Below are 14,919 nucleotides of genomic sequence, written 5' to 3' on the forward strand. Positions count from 1 at the left end.
GTTTATTGGCCAGTAGTATATCTTCTTTGGAGAAATGTCTATTTGACATTTCTTTTGGGACATCCCGTTTTTTAAACCAAGGTAGCAACCCCTAAAACTGCTTATAACTTTACAGAATTACCATACATATATCATGTTTAATTGCCAACTAATACTGGTAACAAGTGAGTAAATACTAAAGGAAAATACTTATCCCATATATCTAATCAAATTTTGTCTTCTTCCTTTATATGTTTCAACCGTCTCTTTCTCTATGTTCCTATTAACATTATCCTTTTCCATGTAACATAATTTCATGTTTATATTACAGTTGTTTGTGTATAAAAGAGTGGAAAAAAAATAAAAACATATAGTATGTGCTCAATTTAATAACATATTTTAGCAGCGGGCCTAGTTCTAATAGATCTCATAAAATCCTCTGCTAGGTTTGTTCTTTACCTTTCCCCCTCAGTTCAACAATGATTTATTATGCACAGAACCTGAGATCTGAGTTTCTGCCCTTCATGCTGTGTGACAGTGGGCACATCACATTAACTCTTCCATATTGGATGAATTAAGTGATTTCTTATATTTCTCCTAGTCACATCTATTAAATCTTTTCATGATTCTAGTAAATAATACCAGGTTTTAGTTTACATGCCTGAATTATCTGAAAACCATATCATCTACAATAAATCATGTTTTTAGATTCTCACTAAACTGTTAAAGTGGGAAATAACAGTCTAACCTGGCTTGCTTTCTTGTTTACATTTATATATTTCCTTGAGCTTCTTAGATCAACCCTAGGACCTAAACTGGAAATCTAAATCCAAACATTTAGTTACTTTCTCTAAGAATTAATCATCAATAATAAAGCAATATTTTGAACGGTTAATATCAAAGTAGGGTTTGCTTCCTTCTAATAGGTAGTATTACATTTTAGTTTTTAAAAACAAAGGATAAAAAATGATGTGCTGTGTACTTACTTTTTTTTTTTTTTTAAGATTTTTTATTTATTTATTAGAGACAGAGAGAGAGACACAGGCAGAGGGAGAAGCAGGCTCCATGCAGGGAGCCCAATGTGGACTCGATCCTGGGTCTCCAGGATCATGCCCTGGGCTGAAGGTGGCGCTAAACTGCTAAGCCACCAGGGCTGCCCTGTGTACTTAGTTTTTGATTTCTACTTTTGAAATTTTATAAAATACCAAAATATCTCATACACCTAAATAGAGCACTTTATATTTCAAAACTAAATATATATACTTTTTTTGGGAATCACTTGCCATTGTTATTTGTTTATACCTCTATTCTCTTCTTGCTTCATTGAGAATTAACATTAATTCCAAGTGGACTTCTAAAAGATATAAGTAAGTTTTCAAAGTGATTTAATTAATCTCAAGAAATAATGTTATGTGATAAGCTAATGTAGATATAATAGCAAAAGAAGTGAGCCCTTTTTTGATAGATTAAATTTTTGTATTTAATATTTACTACTCCATAGTGATTGTAAATTGTCCATCTCTCTTCTATTTTTTCTTGTTCTTGTCACTTGTTTGAAAGTCAATAGTCAGGAAAAAAAAAGTCAGTATTTATGAATAGTCCGTTTCTAAGATGTATAAAAATTTTTGTTTTCTGTAATACAACCTTTACAATGTAATCCTCTTTTTCCTTTCTTTCTCTTTCTTTCTTTCTTTCTTTCTTTCTTTCTTTCTTTCTTTCTTTCTTTCTGCACAAATTCTCTAATATTTTAGATCGAGTAATTTCTATTTCTTAGGGATCAAGAAAAGTACTTTTAACGTTGCATTTGTCACTGGGAAAACTAGTTTTAATTTATATTGACCTTTTCCTCCTTTGAGCATTTAGTCTGCATTCAATAAAATGTTGATGACTGCTCTTTAGAAGACAGCTGTACGAAATAAAGTATTATAAATATTCAGCTTTCCTTTCTAAGCATTGTCACCAACAGCTGGGCATCCAGTTTAGCAGAACAGATTTTGCACAGAGAGAGCCTGGCATGTTCCTGAATCAGTTTAGTGAGAGAGACAAAAAATAGTTTCTTATGGATTGGGGACTTATAAAGACATAGAACATCTGTTCCTCAGTTAAGTCATAGTCTGGTAACACTGAATCATGTTTAAAGCTAGAATAATGTGCAAAACTTTTTTCACCTTGTTCATACTTTAATACCTAGTGCATTATTACCGCAAATAATATACTTTCAACATCTCCATTAAGGGAGTGTAAATTATTTTGTCCTTATGCATAATTTTTCATTAGTGATATTTTAAAACACAAATATGTTAATATTTACTAAGATTATTTCATAATATTTTAATGCTTGAAGAGTACAATTTTGAAATATGCTATTAAATTTAGTTTCATCATCCTGAAAATTGCTTTGCTTTCATCATATAATATTCTGCTTTAGTTGGCAAAAGCAACTCAGAATCTTTGTTTATATATATTGCTCTTAAATATATAGCTGCCTAAAGCATATAAATCTAAGATTTTATATATATATATATATTTTGTTTGCAGTGTTAGGAGATCACTGAAATTGGATCATCTACTAGAAGCAAATGTAAGTATTTACCTGTGAATTTGTAATTGTATAACAAGTGTATTTTTAATTTTTTAACAGATTTACCTTAATAAATAGAAAAATTGTCAAAAAACATTGTGACATAATTGTGATTGCTACACCATTTTCTACATAAAACGGTTTTTGTAAATCTAATGTATGGATGTTCTTGGCCAGATTGAGGTTTTCATTTAAGAGGCAAATTATTTAGAAGCCTTAATAAAGTAATTCAGTTGAAATTAATTTACTACTATTTGTGGAAAAAAATATTCTGCTACATAAAGGCACAAGAAACAATATGGAACAGTGGCAGTACTTTAATCTGCATTCTCTAATCTGCTAAATTGAAATAAAAACATTAACAGCATTTTTATATCAAAAATGTAATTACCTCCCTCAAGCTATCCTGGCATAATTAAACAATAAAATACTAACACTGTAATAAATTCCACCATGGTTGTCACAATAAAAATAAAAATGTACTGTTGCTATTACTTTTTGTAAATCTAGTCATAGTACATTGCCACTGCCGGCATATCATGACATATGTTGGTTTATTATCTTTTCATATCAACTATAGAGCTAGATACAAATACTAATATTGAGATACTTATGGCCTCAGTAATCTTAAATGCAAGTAAATTGGTGAGAAAGTAAATTAAAACAAATAGTCAATAAACAGCGCTCTTACAAAATCCCATATGAGGATGTCATTTCAAGAAATGGGTGTTATATGGAATTTCCCTTTGGAAGACTCACTGTTATTTAACAATTTACCATTTTTAAAACTTCCTAGATGCTTTTTAAAAAAATTTAAACAAAAGTGGCAAAATAATGCAATGCCACTAAGAAAATCGTTAGCAGTGTAATTAGCAGTTTAGAGTACCATTATCCTACTTGTTCTGTACAGAATGCAGCTGTGACTGTAATTCTGCATCTGTTTCTTTGGTCAGAATGGTATTTTGGTAGAGGAGTAGTCCAGCTTGAAATGAAATACTGTTCTTTCCTGCCCCCAAACCGTTCTTTGGGAGATGGTAACAGTATTTGAATAGCAAAGATTGGCTATTTAGAAATTCATCCTCTTTGTGAAGTACAATTGTCATCATGGCAGGCTTTTTATCCATTTTTACTTCAGATTAGGATGTGTCAAGATAGCCAGTGCCACAGCTAATATCCTGTATTAGAAAAATAATTGTTGTGTTTGGCTCAATCCTATACCTTTAAACCAAAGGGATTTAGCTTAATTTAGCTTGGTATGGCCACCTCTGTTAACTGCAGGTTCCTAGCATCTAGCCTGGGCCTTTCTTCAACATTTCTATTTTCTGACCTATTTCTGATAATTTCTGCTTTTGTACTCTGACCTCATTGTTTGTTGGCAGCTCTATATTCACAACTTAGAATTGGCAGCTTTTGTTCTGGTGTTAAGTCTAAAATTCTCTCTTTAACTGCATTTATGCTTGCATCCACTCCAGTTACAACTTGGCCCTGAAGCAGCCTGGCTTCTCAAGTCTACCCACATGTCAGTGATCCTGATGAGGCTGCCTTAGCCCATGCAAAGAAAAATCAGAGATTCAAGACATATATCTATAATTCTAAGAGTACCTAATTGCTATAAAACTGCAGAGGAACTAGTAGTAACTTTATGGTCATTTTGCCTTACCAGTATCATACTGAAGGAAGAAGACTGATATCCACAGAAGGGAGATGGCCCTTATATACCAATTGGTTAAAGTGGAGCCTATTCATTCTAATCTACTGCTATTTCCTCTCTCAGAGATGTTCGAAACTCCCAAATCCCAGTGTTCCCAAAGCAGCTACAGACCTTCATGGAGATTAATGCACCATGATGTTAGGGCAAGTCTGCAAAAGTCATTTTCCTTATGAGTCTCCTAATGGAGAAAACAGAGGTATGAATCATCCCCTATGACCTTCCTTTAATATCTGGAAAGCATATGACTAGTACCATTTTTTGCCAAACCTCCCAAATTATTGGGGGGTAGTGAGGAGTAAAGAAGGTTCCAGTGTATCATCACCTACAGTATTTGAGCTGCTCAAGTTATTGTCCTCCAAGAACTGTTTCTAGATGGATTTTCAGAAATGAAGATGAATTTTATTGCAGACTGCTGCCAACGGCAGTTCAGATGAATTTACCTACCTGATCATATCCATGGTCTTATTCAGGCCACCTCGGAAGGAATGGAAGAAACATATGCTACAGATAGGAAGAGAGGGAACATACTTCCTACCAAGGCCAACTCAGTAGGCTTGCTGCTTGAAGGAATAGCAGTGCAAGTTGGGAGGAGGGCAGGGAGGTTTGCTAACTTAGACACAGATTCCCAGGCTAGATTACTCCATTACTATTGGTAGAACGCTTCTAAGTCTGATTATTCTTGGAACCTAAACTTGTCTGATTTCTCTGAGACAAGACTTCTGCCAACTCCTAAAATTAGAAAGAACTTTGAATTTTAGGGCATTAGGAAATTTTGTAGTTCACATTCTGTAGTCTTACTGATCTGGTTCAAAATCTACTTTCCTCTCTCCTTCCCTTCCTCTCCTTCCCTTCTTTCTTCTTTCTCCTTTTATTACAGAAAATTTCAAACATAAATAAAATAGAATAATAGGGGATCCCTGGGTGGCTCAGCGGTTTAGCGCCTGCCTTTGGCCCAGGGCGCGATCCTGGAGTCCCGGGATTGAGTCCCATGTCGGGCTCCCAGCATGGAGCCTACTTCTCCCTCCTTCTGTGTCTCTGCCTCTCTCTCTCTCTCTATGTCTATCATAAATAAATAAATAAATCTTCAAAAAAAAATAGAATAATAAAATGAACTTCCATGTTCAACAATTAATAATATTTTGCTAATTTTGGTTCAGATATGTATGTATGTATATGTACTTAGGTGTATGCATGTGTGTATATCTATATTTTTTCCTGGCATGTTTTACAAGTCCCAGAATCGTCATTGCATCAGAAAATTCTTCAGTATATTGTTTTCAACAGATAATGACTTTTTATAACCACAGTGCCATTATCATACCTTACAAAATTAGTAGTAATTCCTTAACAGTAGCTCCTATACAGTCCATATTCATATTTCCATGATTGTTTCAAAATATCCTTTTATACCTGGCTTTTTAAAATCAGGCCCCAAGGGCAGCCCCAGTGGCGCAGCGGTTTAGCGCCGCCTGCAGCCCGGGGTGTGATCCTGGAGACCCGGGATTGAGTCCCACGTCGGGCTCCCTGCATGGAGCCTGTTTGTGTCTCTGCCTCTCTTTCGCTCTCTCTGAATAAATAAATAAATAAATCTTAAAAAAAAAAAATCAGGCCCCAAACAAGGCTTATACATTGTAATGTTTCTTATATATCTTAAGTCTTTGTAAATGTTGTTAAACTTCACCCTCTTTTTTTTAAAAAGTATTTTTATATTTTCTTTTGAGAGACAGAGAAAAAGAGAGCACAAGCCAGGGGAGAGGCAGAGGGAGAAGTAAAAGAGACTCCCTGCTAAGTAGAGAGCCCATTGTGGGACTCGATCCCAGGACCTGGAGGTCATGACCTGACCTGAAGGCAGACGCTTAACCATCTGTGCCACCCAGGCACCCTCACCTTCTTTTTTTGTACAGTAGTTTATTTTTTGTAAAAACCGAGATATTTGTTTTATAAGCATATTTCACATTCTGGACTTAGTTGATTTGTTTGCTGTGATGTCCTTCAAATAATTCTCTAGTCTTCAAATTTCCTATAAAACTAGTAGTTAACGTTAGAGACTTGATTAGATTCTGGTTCAAATTTTTTATAAGAATACTTAATAGATAGTCTGTGTAGTTTCTACTGCATCCCCTCAAGAGCACAAAATGATCTGATTTTGGGGTTCGGATATTAATCAACCTGATCCACCCATAATAAATTCCCCATTAATCTTTCTTCAGTTTTTTTTTTTCATTGATGATTATTTCCTAGATCCTTTATTTCACTACAGTTACAGGATAGTGGGATTTTTTTTTTATCTTATGAAGAATTTCAAACAGAGACAAAAATAATGCACTCCTGTTCATTACCCAGCTTTGATAATTATTAATACAAGGCTAATCTTATTTCATTTATACTCCCATACATATGTCAGTACTCCATACTAGATTATTTTGAAACAAACCTGAAATATCATCTATAAATACTTCAATAATTATTTTTAAAAGATAAAGACTTTATTTTTTTATTTTATTTTTAGTTTCTTAAAAGATTTTATTTATTCATGAGAGACATACAGAGAGAGGCAGAGGCATAGGCAGAGGGAGAAGCAGGCTCCCTGCACGGAGCCTGTGCAGGACTTGATCCCAGGACCCCAGGATCATGACCTGAGCCAAAGGCAGATACTCAACCACTGAGCCACCCAGGCATCCCAAGATAAAGACTTTTTTAAAACTATTATAGTATTATATTTCTCAGAACTGATGATAATTCCTTAACCATCAAATGGATAGTCTTTGTTCATATCTTCCAATTATCTCATGTAATTTCTAATAGTTATTTTAATTTCAGCATTTTTATTGAGAGAAAATTCATGTAACATTCATCATTTTAAAGCATACACCAGTAGTTTATCTTATACTCACTATTTTGAACAACCATCACCACTATCTGATTCCCCTGCCCCTACCCCCCAAATCTTATATCTATTAGCAGTTAATTGGTCCTAATTTCTTCCTCTTCTCTTTCCCTGGCAACTGATTTACTTGCTGTCTCCATGGATTTGCTCATTCTGGACATTTCATATAAATGGAATCATAGAACATGTGACCTTTCATGACTGACTTCTTTCATAACATTTTCATGTTTCATCCATGTTGTTGCATATAATAGTACTTCATTCCTTTTTATAGCTGAATCATGTTTCAGTTTTCTTAATTAGATACCTAGGAGTGGAATTGCTGGGTTACATGATAATTCCATCTTTAACTTTTTAAACTGTCAAACTCTTCTATAGCAGCTGCACTATTTTACATTCCCACTACCAGTGAGTGAGGGTTCCAATTTCTCCAGATCCTTCTTCCTATTATCTGACTTTTTGATTTTAGCCATCTTACTATGTGTGAAATATTATCTCATTGTGGTTTTAATTTACATTTCCTTGATGATGTTGAGCATTTTTTCACATGCTTAATGGCCATCTGTATATTTTCTTTGAAGAAATATCTACTCAAATCATTTACCCATTTTTATTTTTTTATCTTATTTTTTTTTTAATTTTTATTTATTTATGATAGTCACAGAGAGAGAGAGAGAGGCGCAGAGACACAGGCAGAGGGAGAAGCAGGCTCCATGCACCAGAAGCCCGATGTGGGATTCGATCCCGGGTCTCCAGGATCACGCCCTGGGCCAAAGGCAGGCGCCAAACCGCTGCGCCACCCAGAGATCCCCATTTACCCATTTTTAAATAGGATTTTATGTTTTTACTTTTGTGTATTCTGAATACTCTCACCTTATCAGGTATATGATTCTCTGGGTTGTCTTTTCAACTTTCTTGGTAGCATCCCTTTGATTCAGAAAAGTTTTAAATTTTGATGAAGTCCAGTTTACTTCTTTAATTGCATGTACTTTTGGTATCATATCTAAGAAACTATTACATGATTCATGGTAATTCAAGTTTTTACTTTGTTTCTATGAATTTTAAAGTTTTAGCTCTTATATTTAAGTCAAAAACCTAATTGAGTTAATTTTTATACATGATGTGAGAGTAGGGCACGGATATTCAGTTGTCCTAGCACTATTTGTTGAAAAGATATTCTTTCCCCCTTTGAATAGTGTTGATACCCTTGTGAAAATCAATGAACTATTAAAGTATGGATTTATTTCTGGACTCTTAAGTTAATAACTCCATTTATCTATATCTGTCTTTATGCCATGACTACACTTTCTTAATTACTGTACATTTTCACAATAAAAAGTTATAATTACTGTAAATTTGAAATCAAGAAGTGTAAAGCCCCTTTTGTTGTTTCTTTTCAACATTGCTTCTGCTATTTTGTGTATCTTGCAATTTCATAGTAATTTTAAGATCACCTTGTCCGTTTCTGATAAACAGCCATTTGGAATTTTGATAGGGATTACACTCAAGCTACAGATCAATTTTGGGAATTTGCCATCTTAACTTTAGTAATTTTTTCAAACTGTGAACATAGAATGTATTTCTATTTATTTTTATTTTCTTTCATTTTATTCAACAATTTTTAAAATTTCCAATATACAGATATTTTTGGTTAAGATTTTTTGGTTAAATTTATTCCTAAATATTTTATTCTTTTTGATGCTAATGTGAATGGTTTTTATAATTTTACTTTATATTGATCATTGCTAGTATATAGAAATACAATTGATTTTTAGGGGTGCCTGAGTGGCCCAGTTGGTTAAGTATCTGGCCCTTGATTTTGGCTCAGATCATGATCTCCAGGTCATGAGATTGGGCCCCATGTCAGGCTCCACACTGGATATGGAGTCTGCTTGGGACTCCCTCTCTCCCTCTACCTCCTCAAGCATGCTCTCTTTTTCTCTCTTTCTAAAAAAAAAAAGAAAGAAAGAAAGAAAGAAAGAAAATAAAAAATAAAAAGAAGAAATACAATTGATTTTTTAATTTTATTTATTTATTTATTTATTTATTTATTTATTTATTTATTTATTTATTTTAAGATTTTATTTATTTGTTCACGAGAGACACAGAGAGAGAGAGATAGAGGCAGAGACACAGGCAGAGGAAGAAGCACGCTCCATGCAGGGAGCCCGACGTGGGACTCGATCCCCGGTCTCCAGGATCACACCCTGGGCCGAAGGCGGCGCTAAACTGCTGAGCTACCAGGGCCGCCCCATACAACTGATTTTTGTATATTGATCATCTATTGTGCAACTTTGCTGAACTCATTTATTAGCTCTAAAGTTTTTTATAGGTTTATGGTGTTTTATACATCAGATCATGGCATCTGCAAATAGGCAGTTTTACTTCTTTCTTTCTAACTGAATGCCTTTTATTTCTTTTTCTTGCTTATTTTCCTATCTAAAACCTCCAGAACAATGTTGAGTAGAAGTGACAAGAACAGACATCATTGCCTTCTTCCTGATCTCAGCAGGAAAGCATTCAGTCTTTTACCATTAAATACGGTGGAAGCTGTGGGTTTTTCCTAGATGCCCTTTATCAGATGGAGTTTCCTTCTATTTCTAATTTGTTGTTCCTTCTATTTCTAGTTTGTTTTTATCATGAATATTGGATTTTTGGCAAGTGCTTTTTCTACATCTACTGAGATGATCATGTGGGTTTTTTTCTCCCTTTATTCCATTAATATGTTGTATTTTATTTTTTATTTTATTTTTTTTTAAGATTTTTATTTTTTTATTCATGAAAGACACAGAGACAGAGAGAGGCAGGATCACGCCCTGGGCCGAAGGCAGGCGCTAAACCACTAAGCCACCCAGGGATCCCCAATATGATGTATTTTATTGATTGTTATTTTTAAAAAATAAGACTTGATGCCCAGCATGGAGCCCAATGCAGGACTTGAACTTATGAGCCTAAGATTAAGACCTGAGTTGAGATCAAGAGTTGGATACTTAACTGACTAAGCCACCCAGGTGCCCCATATATTGATTGGTTTTAACCAATCTTGTTTTCAGAGGATAAATCCCACTTGGTCATAATGTATAAATCTTTTTATTCAATTCTTATTCCAGCTCGCCAGTATGTTGAGGATTTTTGCATCTATATTCATAAGAGATATTGGTTTGTAGTTTTATTTTCTTGTGATGTATTTGCCTGATTCTGGTATCAAGAGTAGTTATGGCCTTATAGAATGAGTTACAGCGTGTTCCCTATTTTTGGAAAGAGTTTGAGAAAAGCTGATGTCCATTCTTCTTTAAATATTGGTAGTGGGACACCTGGGTGGCTCAGTTTTTCAGCGTTTGCCTTTGGCTCAGGGCATGATCTCCGGGTTCTGGGATCGAGTCCCACATTGGGCTCCCTGCATAGAGCCTGCTTTTCCCCTGCCTATGTCTCTGCCTCTCTCTCTTTGTGTGTCTCATGAATAAATGAATAAAATCTTTAAAATATATAAATCTTTTATATATATATATATATATATATATAAATTATATATGTAGAATTCCTCAGTGAAGATCTCTGGTCCTGGGCTTTTCTTTGTTTGAAGTTTTTTGAATATTGATCCAGTCTCTTTACTTTCCATTGATGTATTCTGATTTTCTGTCTTACTAGGTTGTATATTTCTGGAAATTTGTCCATTTCATCTAGGTTGTCTAATTTGTTGACATAAAATTTTTGTAGCACTCCCTTATAATTCCTTTTATTTCTCCAAAGTTAGTTGTAATATCTCCCCTTCATTCCTGATTTTTGTAATTCTAATCTTCTTTGTTTTCTTCTTTCTTTCTTGGTCAGTCTAGTTAAAGTTTGTTGATTTTCTTTTCAAAGAACCCACTTTTGGATTTGTTGATCTTCACTATCTTCTTATGGCCTTGTCACTTTTTTAATATTAATATTTCATATTTGTTTTCTTCAGCTTCCTTTGGGTTTAATTTGCTTTTTCTAGTTTCTTAAGGTGGAAGTTAAGTTTATTGATTTGACAGCTTCTTTCTTTCTTCCTTTCTTTCTTATTTAAAATAATCCCTATGCCCAATGAGGGGCTTGAACACACAATCAAGAGTCACATGCTCTACTGACTAAGCCTATCAAGCATCCTAGCTCCTTCCTTCCTTCCTTCCTTCCTTCCTTCCTTCCTTCCTTCCTTCCTTCCTTCCTTCCTTCCTTCCTTCCTTCCTTCCATCTCTTCCTTCCATCTCTTCCTCCCTCCCTTCCTTTCTCTTTTTGAGAGAGAGTGGGTGAGCAGGAGTGGGAGGGGAGCAGAGGGAGAAGGACAAGCAGACTCTGTGCTGAGCTCAGAGCCCAATGTCCCACATGGGGCTCCATCTCACAATCCTAAGATCATGACCTGGGCCAAAATCAAGAGTCACACATTTAACCAACTGAGGCACCCAGGTACCCTTCTTTCTTTTTGGATGTAGATGTTTGTTTGTTTGTTTGTTTTTTGGATGTAGATGTTTAAATTTCTCTCTTAGAACTGCTTTCTTTGCATCCCATAAGTTTTTATATACTCTATATTTCATTTTTGTTCTCCTCAGTGTGTTTTCTAATTTCCATTTTGATTGGTTATTTAGGAGTGTGTTGTTTGATTTCCACATATTTTTGTATTTTCCAACTATTATTTTGTTACTAATTTCTAATTTAATTCCACTAGGATCAGAAAACTCAAAAGAACACTTAGAAAAACAGATGAATCACCAAATCAGCAACTTAGGAAGCTTTATAAGTATCAGACAATAAAATAACTAGAAAGGAACATTGGAAATGACAAGAACCCTGGGTCAGACACATCACCTGACACATTCTGTTGTATTTTCTCTATTTCAACATAGCGATACAGTTTTGCAGTGATTTTACAGCTTGTAAACTAAACCCTTGTTCTTCTTTAGCTAATATGATACCATAGTTACTACTACAGCAGGACACTGGCTTCAGTACAACAAAAAAAAGCCCTAACTAAAGAGTCTTTCTAGAAGCCAACCAGGAAAGGTCCAGAATTGTAAGGATTTTCCTTCTTGCCTTTACATTCATTCATTCATGGGCAGCACAGATGGATACAAATGTATCATTCTTAAAACCTTTGCATACCAATTTAGATCTTTAGTACACACGCGCGCGCACGCACACACACACACACACACACACACACATACATGAATGATACCTCAAACCTAATCCAGTGAAGGATGAATATGGATGTGAAGCAAGTCCTGTGCTCTAGAATTAGAGGTTTGAAATAAGAATACTTTATTATATATATAGATGATCTTTCATCCAACTTAGCTTCCTCTCTAGGCCCTTCACTTGGCTCAGCCTCTATTCATACGCAGCACCAGCTTCTTATTTATACTCATTCCCAACCTTCCAGTAGAAGGAGATTGAGTCATGGAACAAACCAGTTAAAACCAAGCATCCCATGAAACATTTTCAAGATGAAGGAATTTCAAGAGAACACTGTGGTAGAAAAGTTAGGTAGTTCAATATGCTATATTCCCCCAAAAGATAACTGATAGAAGAGTCTAACCCACCCCCAAGAGATTCCCTCCTGAAGAATGTAATGGCTTCTGGGTTGGGTCCATCAATTTTGTCTCATTCTGAATCTTTTCACTCTGGCATAGGAATTATTATTATATATCCTTTTTTGAAAGGAAAACAACTTCCCTATCTAGGCCACTTTCAGAAGCTTAAGATTGTGGGAGTTTCAAATAAAGTGTACAAGTTCTAGGGAGATTTTCCATGAAAGCCTGTGTTAGGATAGCAGTGTTGGAGTTCCTTTGCCTCATTCCTTCCCCTCATCAAGAGAGAAGAGGAGATGATGCTATGGATCCTGAACTAAAAATTATGGCAGTACCAGCTGCCCTATACTGACCCTAGCTATCCTGCTTTTTCTACTGTTTTCTGATTGATGCCTAACCCTTGAACTTTTCTGATTGCAGAAGGATAGTCACTTACCCACCATGGCAAAATTCTATGCCTCTAGGAATAGGGCAGGTCTGTGAATCTCATCCTTTTCCTGAAAGTAAGCTGGCTTTCTCTGTGATGTTGGGGCCTGCTGGGCTTTCAGTGGATATGAGGCCATCATATGGCCAATGCTCTGATAGAAGTGGCATTTCTTGGGCTGGAGTAGTATGCATTCCTTGGCATGATAGTCTAGACATTCATTTGTAGTACCAGTCTTATTTGCATATGTGCTTCTGCATGTTCTTCCCGTTTGGCCACCTCTCATTCCCAATATTGAATACCCTACCAGGTCTGGACACAGATTCCAGGCCCTTGCAGACTTCTTATAGGTGAACTCCAGGGGCACCTGGGTGGCTCAGTTAGTTAAGCATCTGCCTTGGGATTAGGTCATGATTCCGGAGTCCTGGGATCGAGCCCCATGTCATCAGGCTCCCTGCTCAGGGGGTATCTGCTCCCTTTGATACTACCCCCTCTCATGCTGTCTCACTCTTTCAAATAAATAAAATCTTTAAAACAAACAAATAAATAAATAAAGTATTTTTTAAAAAATGAAGTTGAACTCCACTGCCTTGTCCTCCTTCCTTCAAGCTCTGGAAGCACTCCATATCAAGTGGCATTAATATTCTTATGATATGCTAGTTTGGTTAAGGAAACTAAAATTCAGAGTAAGTGGTGTACCCACAATAGCACAATGTCCACAGCTAGGACACAGCAAAACTATTATATGATCCCAGGCTTCCTTCCATATAACACAACTGTTTTTCCTTTAGTGTAATTACTTAAATGCTTTATGAATCTTCATTCTCTTTGGCAACATCTAATTTCTAATACCCTTTTTGGTTCATATTATCTTTACAGTTGATTAAATATATGATAAATTTTTAAAAAATATTTACTTATTTGAGAGAGAAAGGGAGGAGGGGCGGATGGAGAGGGAGAGAGAGAGAATCCTAAGCAGACTCCCCACAGAACAAAGAGCCCGATGTGGGACTCAGTCCCACAACCCTGAAATCATAATCTGAGCAGAAATCAAGAGTCAGACGCTTCACCAACTGAGCCACCCAGGCACCCTTGAATTGTTTTTAAATATTGGGCTGAGTCAATAGGAAAAAAGAAAGTCTTAAATATCCATATGGAAAAAAAAATAGCCTCTATCTTTATCTCACTCGATGCACAAAAATTAATTCAAGAAATGTCATAGGCATAAAGTAAAAGTTAAAAGCATCAAGCTTCTAGAAGGAAATATAAGAAATTATCTTTGAGGACAGCCTTGGTGGCTCAGCGGTTTAGCGCCGCCTTCAGCCCAGGGCCTGATCCTGGAGACCCAGGATCGAGTCCCACATCAGGCTCCCTGCATGGAGCCTGCTTCTCCCTCTGCCTGTGTCTCTGCCTCTCTCTCTCTCTCTGTCTCTCTCATGAATAAATAAATAAAATCTTTGAAAAAAAAAAGAAATTATCTTTGAGACTTAGAGTAGGCAAAATTTCATACAACAGAAGTACTAATTATAGAAGATAAAGTTAGTTAGACTTTATCAAAATTAGAAATTTCTACTCATCAAAAGACACCATTAAGAAAATGAAATAGGCAAGCTGAGGATTGAGAAGAATATATTTGTCATGCATATATCTGACAAAAGACTTGTATCTACAATGTATAAATAAACAATTAAAAGACAGTACAGGGCACCTGGGTGGCTCAGTGGTTGAGTGTCTGCCTTTGGCTCAGGTCGTGATCCCGGAGTCCTGGGGTCGAGTCCTGCATCGGTTTCC

The 14,919-nt window shown here is 35.6% G+C and overlaps 1 protein-coding gene across 14 annotated transcripts in view; it reads left to right on the top strand.

Moving 5' to 3' along the window:
- Positions 1-14,919, top strand: part of LOC112647155 (integrin subunit beta 3 binding protein) — a 70,158-nt gene that overhangs the window by 15,817 nt on the left and 39,422 nt on the right. For 12 of the 14 annotated variants that reach the window (XM_035715748.2, XM_025427921.3, XM_025427917.3 and 9 more), the window contains one exon: positions 2,518-2,560. In XM_035715748.2, the coding sequence (XP_035571641.1) occupies positions 2,518-2,560 (43 nt within the window). Of the gene's footprint in view, positions 1-2,517; positions 2,561-4,334; positions 4,468-14,919 lie in introns of all 14 variants that reach the window. The other 2 variants (XM_049109535.1, XM_049109536.1) reach the window with 1 other exon arrangement.

The sequence above is a fragment of the Canis lupus genome, chromosome 5 (genome assembly GCF_003254725.2).
Source record: "Canis lupus dingo isolate Sandy chromosome 5, ASM325472v2, whole genome shotgun sequence".
NCBI lineage: Eukaryota > Metazoa > Chordata > Mammalia > Carnivora > Canidae > Canis > Canis lupus.